Below are 18,452 nucleotides of genomic sequence, written 5' to 3' on the forward strand. Positions count from 1 at the left end.
AAAAGACCTCAGGAATGTACATCTAATTGACACTACATTGCATTAATCAATAGCTGCACTTTTTGCAAACTGTGGCTATGACAGTCCTGAACAAGAAGGGTTTCCTGTTTAAGCTGCAGTAACTTTTCTGACTATGGATCATCGTTCCTTCTGTGGCAGATTTTTACAGTTCCTCTAATGCATTTGGGACGACTGTCTCAAAGTAACCTGCAGCTTTCCTGACAACTCCTCGCTCTCTCTCCTGCTAAGAACTGTAGCCTGTTGAATAATACAGGATAAAAAAATTATTACACTCAGTGAACAGTTCCACATATTCTTTATCATCACGATAAAATTTTAAAGATACCTACCCTTTTCTTCTGAATTTTTTTTAGAACCTTCTGCTACCATATCCACCACTTCCACCACCAGATCCATAACCACCTAGAAATACACAAGTTTTTTTTTTTTAAGTATGTTTAAGTTTTTAAATTAAGAAATCCATGAAAATTTTTAACCAAAAGGGGGAAGGGGAGGAGTACTTACCACCATAGGGACTGCCCGAGCTTCTTCCACCAAAACTGCCCCCCTTCATGGGTCCATAATTTGACTGCTGTTGTCCACTATAATTCCCAAAATCATTATAGTTCCCACCACCACCATAGTTACCTGAAATTACAAGTTTTATTTGTGGTTAACCTACACAATTATTTTCCTCTTTTAATATATGTGACTATAATCTTTCCACAATCATGACAACACACTCTAGGAACACTTAAAATGCAAACCTTCGAAAAACATATATAGCTACCGACTCCACAAGAGGCCTACTAGCAGACTTCAGGCATTAAGAGAAGGAAAATAATGAAGATGGTCCAGAAGAGCATGTATTTAGATGTGGGCAAAAGATGGCACCTATCAGATGCCAATACCCTAGCACACATTCTTGCCTTCATACCACTATCAGCTGTGCTTGATTCACTCTAATTCGGACATAGCACAACTTTTAAGTCAATGACAAAGAAGGTATCTAAAGTGGCTGGTCAAAAAAATTTTCTAGGGGTGCCTGTCTGGTTCAGTGGGTAGAGCATGCAACTCTTGATTTTGGGGTTGCGAGTTTGATCCCCACGTTGGGCAGAGCTTAAAATAAATTTAAAAATAAAAAAAAAAACAAACCTAAAAACCGAAAGTTGAAACATTAATGCACCCCAACAAAATTCAGTGCATTTGTTTATAACAAAGCTCTTTATTTGTAGTTATCATGGAATAATGATGCAAACTTATTGTCTGAAATGTACCTAGGACATTAAAATTCCAAGTACTTCTGTCCCCTGAACTCCAGACCACACCCTATTCATTTCAATGTGTCTGCCTTCAATTTGCAGTTCCCATTTGTCCAATTTAAAAGTGCCCAGAACCGGGGCGCCTGGGTGGCTCAGTTGGTTAAGCGACTGCCTTCGGCTCAGGTCATGATCCTGGAGTCCCAGGATCGAGTCCCGCATCAGGCTCCCTGCTCGGCAGGGAGTCTGCTTCTCCCTCTGACCCTCCTCCCTCTCATGCTCTCTGTCTCTCATTCTCTCTGTCTCAAATAAATAAAATCTTCAAAAAAAAAAAAAAAGTGCCCAGAATTAGCACTAAATACTAGCAAAATACATTACTGAAAAACGTCCATTTCAATTACATAAAAAGTGAACATGCTTTACCATTTGCTAAATAGCCAGCAAAGCAAGAAAATTCAGTTCAATCATTCATCATTTGAGTATTTTCTAATATTACTATTTGACCAAATGCTACATTTTAACATTTTTGAAGTTAAAACAATTTTGAATATTTAGAACAAGTGAAAGCTTACCACCTCCAAAATTTCCTCCTTCATTGTAACCATCATATCCTCCACCACCACCTCCATATCCGCCTCCTTGGTTTCCATATCCTGGTCCACCACCACCATAGCCGCCTCTACTACTATACCCAGGACCACCACCATAGTTGCCACCTTAAAAAAAAAAAAAAAAAAGGGAATCACAAAAACATAAACGTGTAAAGTCAAGTTATTGAACTCTATATTACAACTCGTCAACTTGAAAATAAACCAATGACTTGATTTAACATTCTAAAGACTGGCACTACCCTCATTAACAAAGCATCAAAAACCTGGGCTAGAGACACCTGGGTGGCTCAGTCGGTTAAGCGTCTGCCTTCCACTCAGGTAATGATCCCAGGGTCCTGGGATCGAGCCCTACATCAGGCTCCCTGCTCAGTGGGGAACCTGCTTCTCCTTCTCCCTCTGCCATTCCCTCCCAACCTGCCTGCCTTGTGTTCTGTCAAAATAATTAAAGTTAAAAAAACAAAAACAAAAATCCTGACCTAGTGAGAATTAAGATGAATACTTAAATATCTTTTCATACTAAAAAAAAATTGTTGTTTTTAGACATTAAAGTTCACTAAAGAAAACAGTAAACCGTCTCCTGAGACAGACAATTCAGCTCAAATGCTAGCACAACGTTTCTGACCAAAAAAGGAACTCGCTAGGGGCCCGTGGGTGGCTCAATTGTTAAGCATCTGCCTTCGGCTCAGGTCATGATCCCAGGGTCCTGGGATCGTGCCCCGCATCAGGCTCCCTGCTCAGCCGGAGTCTGCTTCTCCCTCTCCCACTCCCCTGCTTGTGTTCCCTCTCTCGCTGTGTCTCTGTCAAATAAATAAAATGTTAAAAAAAAAAAAAGGGAACTAACTAATGTTACAAATTTATTGGGGGGGGGGAGAGTCTAGTCTTCCATGGTATTAGTTCAGAATCAGTTTGAATGTAGTCAAGCCATGCAAGTTATAACTAAAATTAAAAATATAAACAAATATGTAACTTTCCAAAAAGTATAGAAACAAAATTAAAATGTCAAACAGCCGTTAAAAACTTACCATCACCTCCAAATCCATTATATCCACCATCACCTCCTCCATAACTACCTCTGCTGCCACCACCTCCGCCACCATAGCCTCCTGAGGAAAAGATAGGAATTAAAAATATACAACTTACCAATAAATTTCAGGAAAACAATCAAAGATAATCCTCTTACCTCTTCCACCGAAGTTTCCACCACGGCCAAAGTTACCACCACCTCCAAAGTTTCCTCCGCGACCCATGAAGTTGCCAGATCCACCTCCACGACCTTTAACATGGGCAAGGGAGAGCTTTAAAAACTTTATAAATGCCACTCACGCCTATTTTATGTATATATATTGTACTACTCACCTCTTTGTGATCCAGCAGACTGCATTTCTTGTTTAGAAAGGGCTTTTTTCACTTCACAATTATGCCCATTAATAGTGTGGTATTTCTGAACTAAAAATTTTTTTTAATCAAACAAACAAACAAATTATTTGAGGTTTGTAAAAGCACATATAGACGATAACCTCTATCACTACATAACAAAGTATCATCAAGAAAGTAGTGACTTTGGGCGTCTGGGTGGCTCAGCTGGTTGAGCAACTGCCTTCAGCTCAGGTCATGATCCTGGAGTCACAGGATCGAGTCCCGCATCGGGCTCCCTGCTCGGCAGGGAGTCTGCTTCTCCCTCTGACCCTCCCCCCTCTCATGCTTGCTCTCTCTCAAATCAATAAATAAAATCTTAAAAAAAAAAAAAAAAAAAAAGAAAGTAGTGACTTTGAGTGGGAATCAGTGTTCTAAAATGTCATTTATGAAAACTGAACCACATGCTTTATATGCTATTAAATGCAATACAAAATAAGCAATTTAGCAAATCTAACATAGCACAAAGGGACCTTTTCTTTTCTCATTCAAGTTCCAATAAATTTCTACTTACCAACAATTTTGTCAACTGTATCATGATCATCAAAAGTTACAAAAGCAAATCCTCTCTTTTTTCCACTCTGCCTGTCTTCCATAACTTCTATGGTTTCAATCTTGCCATACTTTTCAAAGTAGTCTCTCAAATTATATTCTTCTGTATCTTCTTTAATACCACCAACAAAAATTTTCTTCACTGTTAGATGGGCACCAGGCTTTACAGAATCCTACAAATAAAAAAAAAGTCAAAAACCAAATTCTCCAACAATCTCACATATTACACAGCATTAATATCATCAAAATACCTCTCTAGAAACAGCTCTCTTTGGTTCCACTACACGCCCATCAACCTTGTGTGGTCGGGCACACATTGCTGCATCCACCTCTTCAACACAAGAGTAAGTCACAAAACCAAAACCCCTGGAACGTTTTGTTTGGGGGTCTCTCATCACCTACAAAACAAAAATTTTGAAGTACTGAAATATATCTGTACAGGTCCTACACCCCTTAACAACCTTTTTTTGTTCCATTAGTAACTCACCACACAATCTGTAAGTGTACCCCATTTTTCAAAATGTTCTCTTAAACTATCATCTGTAGTTTCAAAGCTCAAACCACCAATAAACAGTTTTCTCAACTGCTCTGGTTCCTTTGGATCATGGCCCTGAGGAAACAAATACGTTTTAATTATTTCTTTTAGCAGGTGAATTGCTGAGATGCACAAGTCTTTAATCTGCTACAAATAATAAACCCAGCATCAAATTCCTGTACCATTAACACTTTGTCCAATTAAAAACTGGAGTAAGATCACATGTCAACTGATTAAATCTATACAGCCTTTCAAATGCCAACATCACTTCAACTACATTTAAGTCCCGAAAATTCCAGAATCAAAAGTCTTTTAACTTTAGACTACAACTAAAAGCATCTGGGGACAAATTATTTTAGAAGTTGCTACTAACAAACTGCTCTTCAAGAAACCAAAGTGCTGTAAAAGTAGTGTTCCATCCATGCCATTTTTCATGTCTTCCCTCATCAGTCTACACTTCAAACATTTAATGTTAAACTATAAAACTGTTCAGTATGTAACTTAAAGGTTCTGAGGGCCAAAGTTTAAAAAACTCAACAGTTTCAAGCAAAGCAAGGTTAAAATAGGTATTCCTCAATTAAAGGCTGAATCATCACCCCCCCCCCCAAAATTACAAAAAGAAACCGACCATTACCTTGATAGCTTTCTGTAACCAATTTATGTTTTAGGTTATATACTGTAAAGTTACCTATTTGCACTTGTATCACAGGGCAGAAACTTCAAAAACATCTTATAGGGTCACAAAAAAGGCAAGCTGCACTTCTATTAAATGTAGTATATACTTTTTGACAATGGAGCACAACATAAACAGATTTTTTAAAAAATTAAGATACAGCCTGAATTGTTTTGCAATTCAACTAGCTCCTCAGTAAATTACATGAACTGCCATTTAATGCATGCATTAAGTATCGTTCATCCAAATTCCTTAAATAAAGGGGCTCACATTTACATTCTAATGTCTTCGTGTCTTCCAAAGTAGAGATGTTAAGGCATTTAATATGAAAAGACTGTCACATGCTAGAAAAAAATGTTAAATGATTAATAGCCTAAAGCATCAATTCAGTTGGTCTCATCTTTTCAAATCGTGGTTAACTGTATTTAATCGATAGAACACAGATGAAAAAAACAATTATAATCCACATAAAATTATCTCAAACACATGAAAAATTCAACTGTGGTTGCAGTCCTCTCAAACAAAAATCCAAAAAAACTACAACGAGTCGACCCACATGGCGCTAAGATACATATAAGTACTTTAGCAAGAATACCAGATCAGGGAGTATTTTAAAGCAGCAAACTTTTAAAAAAAAATTTCGTATTGTCAACTGGGTACTGCGAAGAAAAAAACAGGAGAATTAAATTCTCGTCGCCTTAAGAGATCTGAAAGGACTAAAAACGCCCCGGCATTAACTTCAGCGAAAGCAGTAGGCCGCAAGATCCGAGGCCATTTGTGGCATTTTCTGCCGGGCCGCCTCCTCCCTCTTCCTTCCAATCCCGCGCTCTTTCCCAGCGGCGGAGCGAGCCGGCGGCCATTGCGGCCCAATGCGCCATTTCGTAACGCGGCAGCGGATCAATGTCAATGTGGCCGCCGCCCGCCTGCTCGCTCGCTCGCCCGGATGTGACTGCTCGTCCCCTCCCCCACCGTCTCCTCCCAACCGCTCCCGCCGGGGCCCGCCATGCCGCCCTCGGCCTCGAATTAGAGGCCGCGCGGCCGGCAGGCCGGGTCCCCTCCCGAAGTCTCCCCAGCCACGCAGCGCCTCCGAGGGGCCACTTGTGCAGCCGAAGGAGAAGGCGAGGAGGGCGAGGGGCCCCAAAAAAGCCTCTGAGGCCCGCTCCCCTCCCCCCCCACCGCCCGTCTCAACGCAGAGCGCGGGACGGCCGATCCGGTCCACCCGGCCTCCCCGCTCCCACCGAGCTAGGCCCCCCCACGCCGGCCACTACCCATCAACCCCCCGCTCTCCCCCTAATACCTCCTCCCCCCGGCGGCGGCGGCGACGGCCGGAGTCGGGCTGGGGGCGACCGGGCGGCGGTTTTACCTCCATTTTGAGACCGGACTCGCCTCTTCCAACTCGAGTTCAATATGGGACCGAGAGGAAGAGGCGGGGTTAGTAATCACGTGACGCGCTTTCCGCGCGCCGCCGTGCTGGTGGGGGAGGGGCGAATTGGGAAGAGGGCGTGGCCAACTGGGCGCGAAGAGAGAATGGGCGAGCGGGTTGGCCGGCGGGGAGCGGGGGCGGGCCGGGCTGCGGGAGCGCGCGGGCCTAGCCAACTTCCAGTGCGGTGCCGCCCTTTCCGCCGTTCGCGCCTGGGCTGCTGCGGTGACGCCAGCTCGGACTCAGCCAATGGCGAGCGTCCACGTCGGGAGAACGCCTTGTGACCGCTCGTCACCGGAGGAAAAAAAGCCTTTCTCTTTCTTCTCGCGTTTCTTTCCCCTCCCCCACGTAGGCCTCCCGGTGTTCATTTACGAATTCATTTCTTTCCCGTGCCTGAATAAAACCCCACTTTTCTCTCTTGTACTTAAAGGTTGCAAGAAAGCCCTCTGGGCCCCTCGGCATCTCCTCACACGTTTCCGGATGCCGGAGACCAATTTCTGTGACTGCGATGCCCACTGTGAGGGCCCGCACAGAACATTTCTGCGACCCCGACTTACATGAATCATGGGCACCTTGGAAAGGCCTCAAAAATGCGCCTGATATAGTGAAATTTCACCCTTAATGAGCTGAGGCAGAACTGGTCGAGGTCAGTTCATTAAGTACTCACCGAACTCAAGAAATCTGTCGCCACTGTTTACTAACTTCTGGTTACTGTGGAAAGAGCTGAAGCAGCTGTTCTCGCGGATTTAATTTAAGAAATGATTTACAAGATTTCTAAAAGGATGGCCAGATAGGCTTCCTATGTGCGAGTGATTTTTACCTTAATGTTTCCAACTCGGTCTCGAAATAAAACGCACGAGATAAAAGAGTTAAAAACCAGAGATCCAATAATCCTTTCTTGATCTAGCCAAGTAATTTTAAATCATTCGACCTTACTGAGCTTTAGTTTTTTTAATGAAACTGGGGGTGTAATTAGGTGATCTCCAACACCTGTGAGAGCTGTAAATAATCTACGGATCCATATTTAAACAGAGGTACTGATAAAAGTGACCACAATTTACGAGTCTCCCTGACCTGCTTAGAAATGCCCTGTATTTTAATGTAGCAGTCCTTAAGAGCAGCTCCTTTAGGAATTGATCAAGCCCTCCCTTGGAAAGATTAGAAATCAAAGCAAATATATTATAAATTGCTTGAAAAACAGTTTGTGTTAACAAATGGGGAATGGGGGCGCCTGGGTGGCTCAGTTGGTTGAGCGACTGCCTTCAGCTCAGGTCATGATTCTGGAGTCCCGGGATCGAATCCCACATCGGGCTCCCTGCTGAGCAGGGAGTCTGCTTCTCCCTCTGACCCTCCCCCCTCTCATGTGCTCTCTCTCATTCTCTCTCTCAAATAAATAAATAAACAAATGGGGAATGGTCGGTTTGGAGTTTGGAAAAGGGAACACAAAGTAATAAGAATTTGTTGATATTTATCTACCACTGCCAAGCAGAACAGGTGTTTTATTTGGGAGACGTGAACAAGAAGTACTCTATTCTGCGGCGGAAACCAGTCACCAGGCCTTAATATAACTTGGATGAAATAGCTCTCCAAACCAGCCTCCTCCTGTTACTATGATCGCATATCACAAGCAAACCATTATCTATTCTTATCAGGTACGCCTGATAGCCAACAATAGCAGTTAAGACGTTCAGAAAATGTATACCCTTAGTGTTTTGTTTATACATCAAGGCTTTGTGAGTTTGATTATTGTGATTACTGTGGAATAGTCATGCATAACTTCATCAATTCTGAGTACTTAGAAAAACACGAAGTTAAAGACCTTAGCAAGATGGTATCCACATCAAGGTACCTAAGAGGTGCTTCAAGGGTGATCAAGAAGACTGATCACTTGGCTTCACTATAGGGGGTGTTTCCTAACCAAGTTATTTCTAATCAATAATAACAATCATAATTTGCTATTATTCTTTCTTTTTGAATTGTATTAAATTTTTTTTTTAAATTTATTAGAGAAAGAGCAGAAGGAGAAGCAGACTCTCCGCTGAGCAGGGATCCCGCTATGAGGTTCAATCCCAGGACCCTGGGATCATGACCTGAGCCGAAGGCAGACGCTTAACCGACTGAGCCACCCAGGCGTCCCTGAATTGTATTAAATTCTTATATTCATATGAGAAACGATGGGAGATGCGATACTAAGTACTTCATCCAGGAGCATGGTATGTCAGTCCATTTATTCTCATCTTTTGTCCTTCAGTAAATGTAGATTCCTCTCTTTGGATTTGTCAAGGTTTGTTGTTCATCCAGACTCTGTGATTTTTAGACATTAGCTATTTTTTATGCTTTTGTCTAAGCTTGGCCTCCAGCCCTGCAGCCACATGGTATCTCAAAGAAATATCCATGCTGGAGTTCTTGACCCTGTTGGATACAGACTTGAACCTTGGCCGCTGTCTACCCATGTAGCCCTGGCTCTCTTTGAAATGTGAGAGATAGGGGTGCCTGGGTGGCTCAGTCGTTAAGCATCTGCCTTTGGCTCAGGTCATGATCCAGGGTCCTGGTCTCGAGCCCCACATCGGGCTCCCTGCTCGGCCGGGAGCCTGCTTCTCCCTCTCCCACTCCCCCTGCTTGTTTCTGTCTCTCTCTCTGTCAAATAAATAAATAAAATCTTAAAAAAGAAAAAAAAATGTGAGAGAGAAAGAGAGTATATGGGGTGGGAGGCAGGGGACAAGGGTCCTAGGGTGAGATGAGGTGGCAGACACACTTTATAAATAATATCAGGGCCTCTCAACTTCTTTCATATCACAGCACATACAGAAAATGATAATTTTTGCACAGCACACTAGGTTACATAAACAAGATTTGGAAGCATCGAAACTATGGTAAAAAAAATTCATAGCATTGTCTTTATGTAATGATAAAATAAATTACAATGTGTTAGAGAAGATATTAAAAATCGCATTTGAATAAATCAAATTTTTCCACATTTTTTAATGATCAACTTGGAACTTGTTTCTGTGAATATATTTTGATACTAGGTTTTATAGTTGAAGTGACTTTATGCAGTTTCTGATCTAAATTTTTTTTTTTTAAGATTTTATTTATCTATTTGAGTGAGAGAGTGAGAGAGAGAATACAAGTGGGGGGGACGTGGTCGGGGGAGAGGCAGAAGGAGAAGCAGGCACCCTGCTGAGCAGGGAGCCCGATGTGGGGCTTGACCCCGGGACCCTGGGATCACCACCGAGCCAAAGGCAGAACCTCAACCAACTGAGCCACCCAGGCGCCCCGATCTAAATTTCTTAATGATAAACTTCTCATATTCCGAATAGTAATTATCAGTGAGGGACTCTGATCACATAAGTGGGTGATAAAATATTTAAAACCATTGTATACAACCATTCAGAATTTAGTTATACTTATATGTAAAGAATAACTACTCTTCCTTTTCTTTTACTGACAGATGTAATATTGCAATTTCATAAGATAATGCAAATGGATTTGGAACCCAGTAGTATATTTTTATATCTGGATTTCCACATTGAAACTCTAGCTTTCAGAACATGCGTGCATTGTCAACAGCTAGCCTGGGCATCAAAAAAAGAGTGCATTGCTACAAAGGGTAGAAATAGCCACTATATGTTAAGAAAAATATTAAGGGCATTGCCTGGAGTTGAGCCCACCGGAAACCCCACTCTGCCCAGACTCCTCTTTCACCCTCTAACAGACTGCCCTTGAGACTGTGTGCTCTGCCCCTTGGATATCTGGATCACAAGCTTGAGCATTGGCTCCAACATCTCTCTGGTCCATTATGGACAGTGAAGTGCTTTGCATATGGATGCCCATGTGATAGGCATCTCCTTGGCCATGCATACTCAGCAGGACTGTAACTGCTGGTTATTGTCCACAGTGCTTGCTGCTGCTTTGGCATACATCCCAGACTGCTCTGCACAGGCTGCTCTAAGGAGACCTAAACAAGGTGGCTCGTGGCCAGAGGTACTGACCCAGGGAGCTCTGGCTCTCCCTGACACCTCTCAACTGCCCCATTGCAGGAGAGGTCAGTTCCTTAATCCACATTCAGGACACCAGCATGCCAAAGTTCAGTAGTTGTGAAGCACTACCTAGATTGTGTGCCTCATTTTATGAATGAGAAAGTTGTTCTGCAGATCAAGGAGTTAATTTTTTCTAAGATGAATAGCAAATTATGGCAGAGTCAGAACGAAAAGAGAATGGAAATGGATTGAAAATATTTTGGAAGAGGAAGGTAATTCTTTTTTTTTTTTTTAAAGATTTTATTTGTTTATTTGAGAGAGAGAAAATGAGAGAGAGCACATGAGAGGGAGGAGGGTCAGAGGGAGAAGCAGACTCCCTGCCGAGCAGGGAGCCCGATGCGGGACTCGATCCTGTGACTCCAGGATCATGACCTGAGCCGAAGGCAGTCACTTAACCAACTGAGCCACCCAGGCGCCCGAGGAAGGTAATTCTTAGAAAGGAGGAATTGTAATATACTATAAGCTTTGTTACCCACCACTATATTCAGAATATAATAATAGCTTTATTTTCCTAAAATCTTGGGTTTTTTTTATTAATTGATTTTATTTATTTATTTGACAGACACAGCGAGAGAGGGAACACAAGCAGGGGGAGTGGGAGAGGGAGAAGCAGCCCCCCGCCACCACCACCAAGCAGGGATCCCGATGCGGGGCTCGATCCCAGGACCCTGGGATCATGACCTGAGCCAAAGACAGACGATTAACTGACTGAGCCACCCAGGTGCCCCTAAAATCTTGGTGTTTTTTTTTTTTTTAGATCTTGGTTTTTAAATAAGGAATGTATAAAGTAAAACAAAACAAAATTCCACTTATGTTTTCTTCTATACCTAATGAATACATTAAAAATACATGAATGTATACGGGGCGCCCAGGTGGCTCAGTCAGTTAAATGCCTGCCTTCAGCTCAGGTCACAGCTTCAGGGTCCTAGGATAGAGCCCCACTTGGGGCTCCCTGCTCAGCAGGAGTCTGCTTCTCCTTCTTCTTCTACCCTCCCCTTGCTCCTGTGTGTGCGCGCACTCTCTCTCAAATAAATAAATATATGAATATATATATGTAACCATAACTGTTTCATTTATACAAAAATATATCAAACTATCCAGATTGATCTGAAGTTTTCATTTTACCCCCACTTAATAAGCCAGTCATTTATTGAACTCTAACTATGTGCCAGGCATAGCTAAGTACTGGAAATTCATTATAGTCACATTTTTTTAAAAGATTTTATTTATTTATTAGAGTGGGTGTGCACATGCTTGCACAGGCAGGGGAGGGGCAGAGGGAGTGAGAGAAGCAGACTCCCTGCTGAGCAGGGATCTCACGCTGTCAGAGGCAGGGGCCTCATCCCAGGACCCTGAGATCAGGATCTGAGCTGAAGGCAGAGGCTTAACCAGCTGAGCCACCCAGGCGCCCCTATAGTCACATTTTTGAACATGCACCATATACCGGGCACTGTTCTAAGCACCTTCTATTCCTGATCTCATTTAATCTGCTTAACAACCTTAGGAGTAGGTCCTATTATTGCCATTTTTTAGGTGAGTAAACTAGGACTTAGGAAGTTGAATAAATTGATCAGGGTCAAATAGGCCCTACAGCTGAGGAGTTGAGGTGGAATGTTATGTCATAGCTGTTTGTACATTTTAATATTCTTGAAAGTAACAACTTTTTCTTAAAAGATTTTCTGTCATGGGCGCCTGGGAGGCTCAGTTGGTTAAGCGACTGCCTTTGGCTCAGGTCATGATCCTGGAGTCCCTGGATCGAGTCCCGCATCGGGCTCCCTGCTCGGCGGGGAGTCTGCTTCTTCCTCTGACCCTCCCCCCCTCTCATATGCTCTCTCTCAAATAAATAAATAAAATCTTAAAAAAAAAAAAAAGATTTTCTGGGGCACCTGGGTGGCTCAGTTGGTTAAGCGACTGCCTTCGGCTCAGGTCATGATCCTGGAGTCCCGGGATCGAGTCCCGCATCGGGCTCCCTGCTCAGCAGGGAGTCTGCTTCTCCCTCTGACCCTCCACCCTCTCATGTGCTCTCTCTTTCTCTCATTCTCGCTCTCTCAAATGAATAAATAAATAAAATCTTTAAAAAAAAAAAAGATTTTCTGTCATGTATCTGTCACGTTCACTACTTCTTTCATCATGTCACCAAAAACTACAAGAGTGGGTAACTCATAGTAGGCAATTCATTTGTTGTTGAATAAAAAAGTGAATGAGGGGCGCCCAGGTGGCTCAGTTTGGCATCTGCTTTTGGCTCAGGCCATGATCTCAGGGTCCTGGGATCGAGCCCCACATCGGGCTCCCTGCCCAGGGGGGAGCCTGCTTCTAACCTCTCCCACTGCCTGCAGCTCCCCCTGCTTGTGCTCGCTCTCTTTCTCTGTCAAATAAATTAAAAAAAAAAAATCTTTAAAAATAAATAAGTGAATGGGGCGCCTGGGTGGCTCAGTTGGTTAAGCAACTGCCTTTGGCTCAGGTCATGATCCTGGAGTCCCTAGAACGAGTCCACGAGTCCCGCATCGGGCTCCCTGCTCGGCAGGGAGTCTGCTTCTCCCTCTGACCCTCCCCCCTCTCATGTGCTTGCTCTCTCTCAAATAAATAAATAAAATCTTTAAAAATAAATAAATAAATAAATAAGTGAATGAACAATGAATGAAATATTTTGGGTCCCCTTCAGGAGTACCTATTGCATAATTTGTGGGCCTAGTGCAAAATGAAAATGCAGGGCCCCTTGTTCAAAAATTAGTAAGAATTTCAAGACTGTGACATCAGAGCATCAAGCTAAACCAGGACTCTCCAGAGCCTAGCACCCTGTGTGGAATGTCCTGTCATACACCCATGAGGCTGACCCTGGTGCCTAGCCGTAGTGCTCCGTCTAGAGTAGGCTCTTAATCTCTTAAGCAATTTGTTCACTTTTCATTTTGTGATGTATTTACACTTCCTCATCAGCCACTCATTTCTTAAGTGTTCATAATCTAGTTTGTGCCTCAGGCTTTGGAAATCCTTTCTTCAAAGTCATAAATGATTATCTAATCATCAAATTAATTTTTCTATTCTCAGTGTTAATCCTTTTGACTTAGTTCAGGCTGCTTTAACAAAATACCACAGATTGGGTAAATTTAAAAACATTTATTTTTTTTACAGTTTTAGACTGGGAAGTCTATCAAGGGTGCCAGTATAGTTGGGTTCTTGTGAGAGCCCTCTTCCTCACTGCAGATGGCTGCCTTCTTGCTGTGTCCTTACATGGAAGAGAGAGAGAAAGACAGAAAGCTAGTTCTTGTGTTTCTTCTTTATAAGGACACTAATCCCATCATGAGGACTCCACCTTAATGACTTGTCTCCTAAAGGCCTCATATCCAAGTACCAACATATTGGGGATTAGGGTTCCAACATGAATTTTGGGGCAACACAAATATTCAATCCATAGCATACCTCCCTAACCTGGGGATTGACAATACTGCCTATCCCTCCTTTTTGGTGTTCCCCTACCTTGTCTTTATTAAGGACATTGATTCACCCCTTCACTGTTCTCTCTGCTCCCCTCTGGATCCTTTCCTCCATTTCCTTCTCCCTCTGTTTCCATGAGATTTGTAACACTGAGAATCCTCAGGGATCTGTACATGCTTCCCAGGAGGTTAAAGTAGTGGTCAGTTCTGGTAAGTGTGTTGAAATGATGGGATAGATCACAACATTCTCCTCCCCAACCCACACAACACACACCCCACAGGTGGGTGATTTAAAGGATGAGGTAATTTGATACTAGAAGTATTGATGAAGGGCGCCTGGGTGGCTCAGTTGGTTGAGCGACTGCCTTCAGCTCAGGTCATGATCCTGGAGTCCCGGAATCGAGTCCCACGTCAGGCTCCCTGCTCGGCGGGGGGTCTGCTTCTCCCTCTGCCCTCTTCCCTCTCGTGCTCTCTGTCTCTCATTCTCTCTCTCTCAAATAAATAAATAAAATCTTTAAAAAAAAAAAAAAGAAGTATTGATGAATGCACACTGATTATGCTTTCTCAGACAGGTCCCAGCTTGGAAGTTTGAAAAGGCTAAAAATCTTTGTAATAAGTCTTTTACAAATGACTTCCCTGTGCTTCCCTTGTCATATCTTGTGGACTGAATATCTGTGATTTCACCTGTCTAGCATCTAGTTTCCTTCTAGTAATCACACTCTGGTTTTCTTATGGAACTACCCACTTCTCATTCTTAGACTATAGGGTTCAGGGGGAGCTAACTGATGCCACCCCTGACCACAGAAGCCCCATTTGACTTAGGCCTGGCCAGTTGGAACACTGTATCCCTTTGTAACTGAACTAAGGAGTTTGCTCCTTGGTGAGTTACAAGTAAAGGACTACACCAAATGGAATTATCACACAAAGGGACCTTTATTTGCAGCAAATAAGGAGATCACAAGAAATAACTTCTAAAGCTGTGACTCCCCAAGCAGGGGTGAGTGGGTTCTTTTTATTTAGGGTTAGGGTAAATATTCAGAAAGGGGAGTTTTATCATCGTATGTAGAGGTAATAATAAGGTCATGCATGCATATTTAGGAAACATGCCTATACATGCCTTGTATGTTATGTTAATGACGTTTGTACTCCTCCTTGGGTGGAGATTTTAACATAATTAGGTAGAGGTAACTGTCCAACACTCCAGGGCCCACCTGCAGAGGTCCATTTGTGCAGGTGTGTGTCAGTGGTTGAGTTCAAACTGGTCTAGACCAGCAGGAGCTCTTCCTGTTGTTTGCCTCTAAAAGATAAGGTTAACATTCTTGTGAAGAAGGGGGTTGTTGGGGGTCTTGCTGGTGGCACCTTTAAGCTATAGTAATTGGTTCAAGATTGGGCAAGTGACTTATCATTCATTGATTCATTTATTCACTCAACAAATATTTATTGAGCACCAGCCATGTGCCTGAAAATGTTTTAGGTGCAAGGGATACATCACAGGAAAAAAAAAAAAAAGATAAAAGACAACATTCATGGAGCTTACATACAAACTGAGGGAGGCAGGCAATAAACTAAATAAATTATATAGGAATAGAAAATAGCAAGTGCAGAGACCCTTGTTAAAAAGCAAAATTCAACTGAGTAAATTTTAAAGGTCGAATTGGCTTTATTAAGCAATTCGTGAATTAGGGAACATCCCACCTAGCAAGTAGAGGGGCCTCCTGTGAGGAGTTGTACAAAATGGAAGGCTTTTATAGAAAGAAGGGTAGGACAAGAAGTTATTTGCAAAAGGAAAGAAAGGATTGTTTCAGGCAAGGTCCTTTCCCTAGGGGGAAGAATTCAGGGAAAGGTGTCTTATTAGGTAGATTACCTCATCTTCCTTTAGGGCGGGTGGAAAGGGCCTAGGTGACAGATTACCTCAGTGGTGCCTACCAGAAAATTCCAGATTTTGGCTTAAGATTCCACTCCTGGAGAAGTTTTGAAACTGCAATTAAGTCTTGATTTGCTGTGGTGGGGCAAGTGACTCCATCTTGGGCCTGTGGCTTTCTTTTTAACATCCTGAAGCTGGGTGTTGTCGGAACTATTTGAGCTGGGAAGCTCATTTGGTAGAAGCAGAGTGAGTGAGGGGGTAGAGAACTAGAGTAAGATCAGAGATAATAAGAGATGTGATCATGTAGGACTTGTAGGACATTGTAAGAATTTTGGTTTTTCCTGTGATAGGAGAAACCATTGGATAGTTTTGAGGCTTCAATTTTTACAGGATTGCTCTGAACTCTATCAGGTAAAGCACTTATCTTTGCTCATTAAGGTCTGTTTCTGGGGTTTTATCTTGTTCTCTTTTTTGGGGAACACATTTCTCTGTTTCTTCATTTTCTTTTTCCTTTTTTTTTAAAAGATTTTATTTATTGAGTGTGTGTGAGAGAGAGAGCGAGCAAGCATGAGCAGGGGGGGAGGGGCAGAGGGAGAAGGAGAAGCAGACTCCCCACTGAGCAGAGAGCCCCATGCGGGACTCGATCTCAGACCCTGGGATCATGACCTAAGCTGAAGGCAGATGCTTAACCAACTGAGCCACCCAGGCCACCTGTTTCTTCATTTTCCTTAAGTCTCTGTCACCTCTCCCAGTCTTGAGGGAATAGTCTTGTATAGGAGATGAACTTTATCGTTCCCTGCCCTGGCTCTTGATCGTCTTTCAAGTTTTTGTGATTGTCCAAATGGGAGCCAAATGTTAGAGTCAGGGAAATGTGAAACCAGAATGTTAGGTTAGTTAGACATGGACACTGGATTTATCCCTGATGACAGTAGGACTGGAGTAGAGAAGGAAACTGTGCTAGAAACAAGAGCCAGGTGTTAGTGATATAGTTTTTGAATATAGGTGAACTTTGGTGGGGTCTGGAGCTGATGGCCAAGAAAGACTGAGATGTCTTCAGTGCATCTTAAATTAACATAGGGAAGTGAGAAAACATCTTGGCTAGAGATAAAAATATATGGAGAAAATAAGATGACTTTTTGTTGGAGTTGATGCTAGGTAGTTGAAAGAAGATGAAAGGTAGGGCGCCTGGGTGGCTCAGTTGGTTAAGCGACTGCCTTTGGCTCAGGTCATGGTCCTGGAGTCCTGGGATCGAGTCCCGCATCGGGCTCCCTGCTCGGCAGGGAGTCTGCTTCGTCCTCTGACCCTATCCCCTCTCATGTGTTCTCTCTCTCTCATTCTCTCTCTCTCAAATAAATAAATAAAAATAAAATCTTTAAAAAAAAAAAAGATGAAAGGTAAACTTTTGAGTCAGCAGAGCTAGCTTCTAATACTTAGTAGCTATGAAAATAGTGATATAGTCTTTAAAGAGTTAACTGAGATAATCTGCACGAGTGTATCTACAATGCAACACAGTGCCTACTTGGTATTTCCTAGATGGGAGGGATTTGGAAAGCCTCAGGTCCTCAAAGGAGACAACAACCCAGTACAGTGTTGGTATTAATCTTAGACCAATGCAATTCAAATCCCACCCAGCGTGCATGGTAGGTAGAACTGAAATGACTGGGGCTAGAGGGACTCAGAACTGGTGAAGTTGAGGGTGAACTGTCATCTCCAGCCCTCAGAGCCAAGGACAGACTTTTGAATGAGTCTGAGATGAGTTGAGCATAAAATAAGAGCCAGGTGTTAGTGATGTCGTTTTTGAATATAGGTGAGGTTTGGTGGGGTCCGGGAGCAGACGGCCAAGAAAGAATTCTTGAGACGTCTTTGGTGCAAAATGGTGTTTTTTTGTTTTTAAAGATTTTATTTATTTGACAGAGAGAGACAAAGCGAGAGAAGGAACACAGCAGGGGGAGTGGGAGAGGGAGAAGCAGGCTTCCCGCTGAGCAGGGAACCCGACTCGGGGCTCGATCCCAGGACCCTGGGACCATGACCTGAGCCGAAATCAGATGCTTAATGACTGAGCCACCCAGGTGCCCCCAAAATGGTGGTTTTATTAAAGCACGGGGACAGGGCCCGTGGGCAGAATGAGCTGCTGCTGCCACCCCTGCTCCTGGCTGCCCCAGGATTGTGGGGAGCAACTGATTATTATACTTTGGGTGGGGAGGAAGTAAAGATGGGGGAAGTACCAAAAGGATTTTCATATGCTAAAAGAAGGCTTCTAAAGCCTAAAGCCTTGCTATTATTGTCAAGCCAAGGTTGTTTTTCCCTCTAGCAAAGCATTAACATTAAGACAGTTGGGAGCTTCTTGGAGGAACATTATATTTTTTTTTTTAAAGATTTTTATTTATTTATTCATGAGAGACAGACAGAGAGAGAGGCAGAGGGAGAAGCAGGCTCCCAAGGAGCAGAGAGCCCGATGCGGGACTCAATCCCAGGACCCTGGGATCATGACCTGAGCCGAAGGCAGACGCTTAACCATCTGAGCCACCCAGGCGCCCAGGAACATTATATTCTGCCTGCCTCAAGTATTTGTCCATGGGCTGCAGATTATAAGAACATTTAGTTTTAGGGCACCTGGGTGGCTCAGATGGTTAAGCGTCTGCCTTCGGCTCAGG

The 18,452-nt window shown here is 43.1% G+C and overlaps 1 protein-coding gene across 6 annotated transcripts in view; it reads right to left on the minus strand.

Moving 5' to 3' along the window:
* The window catches only part of HNRNPA3 (heterogeneous nuclear ribonucleoprotein A3), a 10,435-nt gene extending 3,933 nt beyond the window's left edge, over positions 1-6,502 (minus strand). Inside the window, exons 1-11 of one of the 6 annotated variants that reach the window (XM_031031451.2) lie at positions 6,407-6,502; positions 4,323-4,445; positions 4,087-4,233; positions 3,798-4,008; positions 3,227-3,316; positions 3,051-3,143; positions 2,893-2,973; positions 1,832-1,975; positions 526-648; positions 351-423; positions 9-258 (exon numbers count right to left, since the gene is read on the minus strand). In XM_031031451.2, the coding sequence (XP_030887311.1) occupies positions 371-423; positions 526-648; positions 1,832-1,975; positions 2,893-2,973; positions 3,051-3,143; positions 3,227-3,316; positions 3,798-4,008; positions 4,087-4,233; positions 4,323-4,445; positions 6,407-6,412 (1,071 nt within the window). In that variant the 5' untranslated portion in view covers positions 6,413-6,502 and the 3' untranslated portion in view covers positions 9-258; positions 351-370. Of the gene's footprint in view, positions 1-8; positions 259-350; positions 424-525; positions 649-1,831; positions 1,976-2,892; positions 2,974-3,050; positions 3,144-3,226; positions 3,317-3,797; positions 4,009-4,086; positions 4,234-4,322; positions 4,446-5,313; positions 5,383-6,340 lie in introns of those variants that run through there. The other 5 variants (XM_031031450.2, XM_006736528.3, XM_081814117.1 and 2 more) reach the window with 5 other exon arrangements.
* Positions 6,503-18,452: the final 11,950 nt, after the last annotated feature.

Source organism: Leptonychotes weddellii, chromosome 3 (genome assembly GCF_054177405.1).
Source record: "Leptonychotes weddellii isolate Sample4059 chromosome 3, ASM5417740v2, whole genome shotgun sequence".
NCBI lineage: Eukaryota > Metazoa > Chordata > Mammalia > Carnivora > Phocidae > Leptonychotes > Leptonychotes weddellii.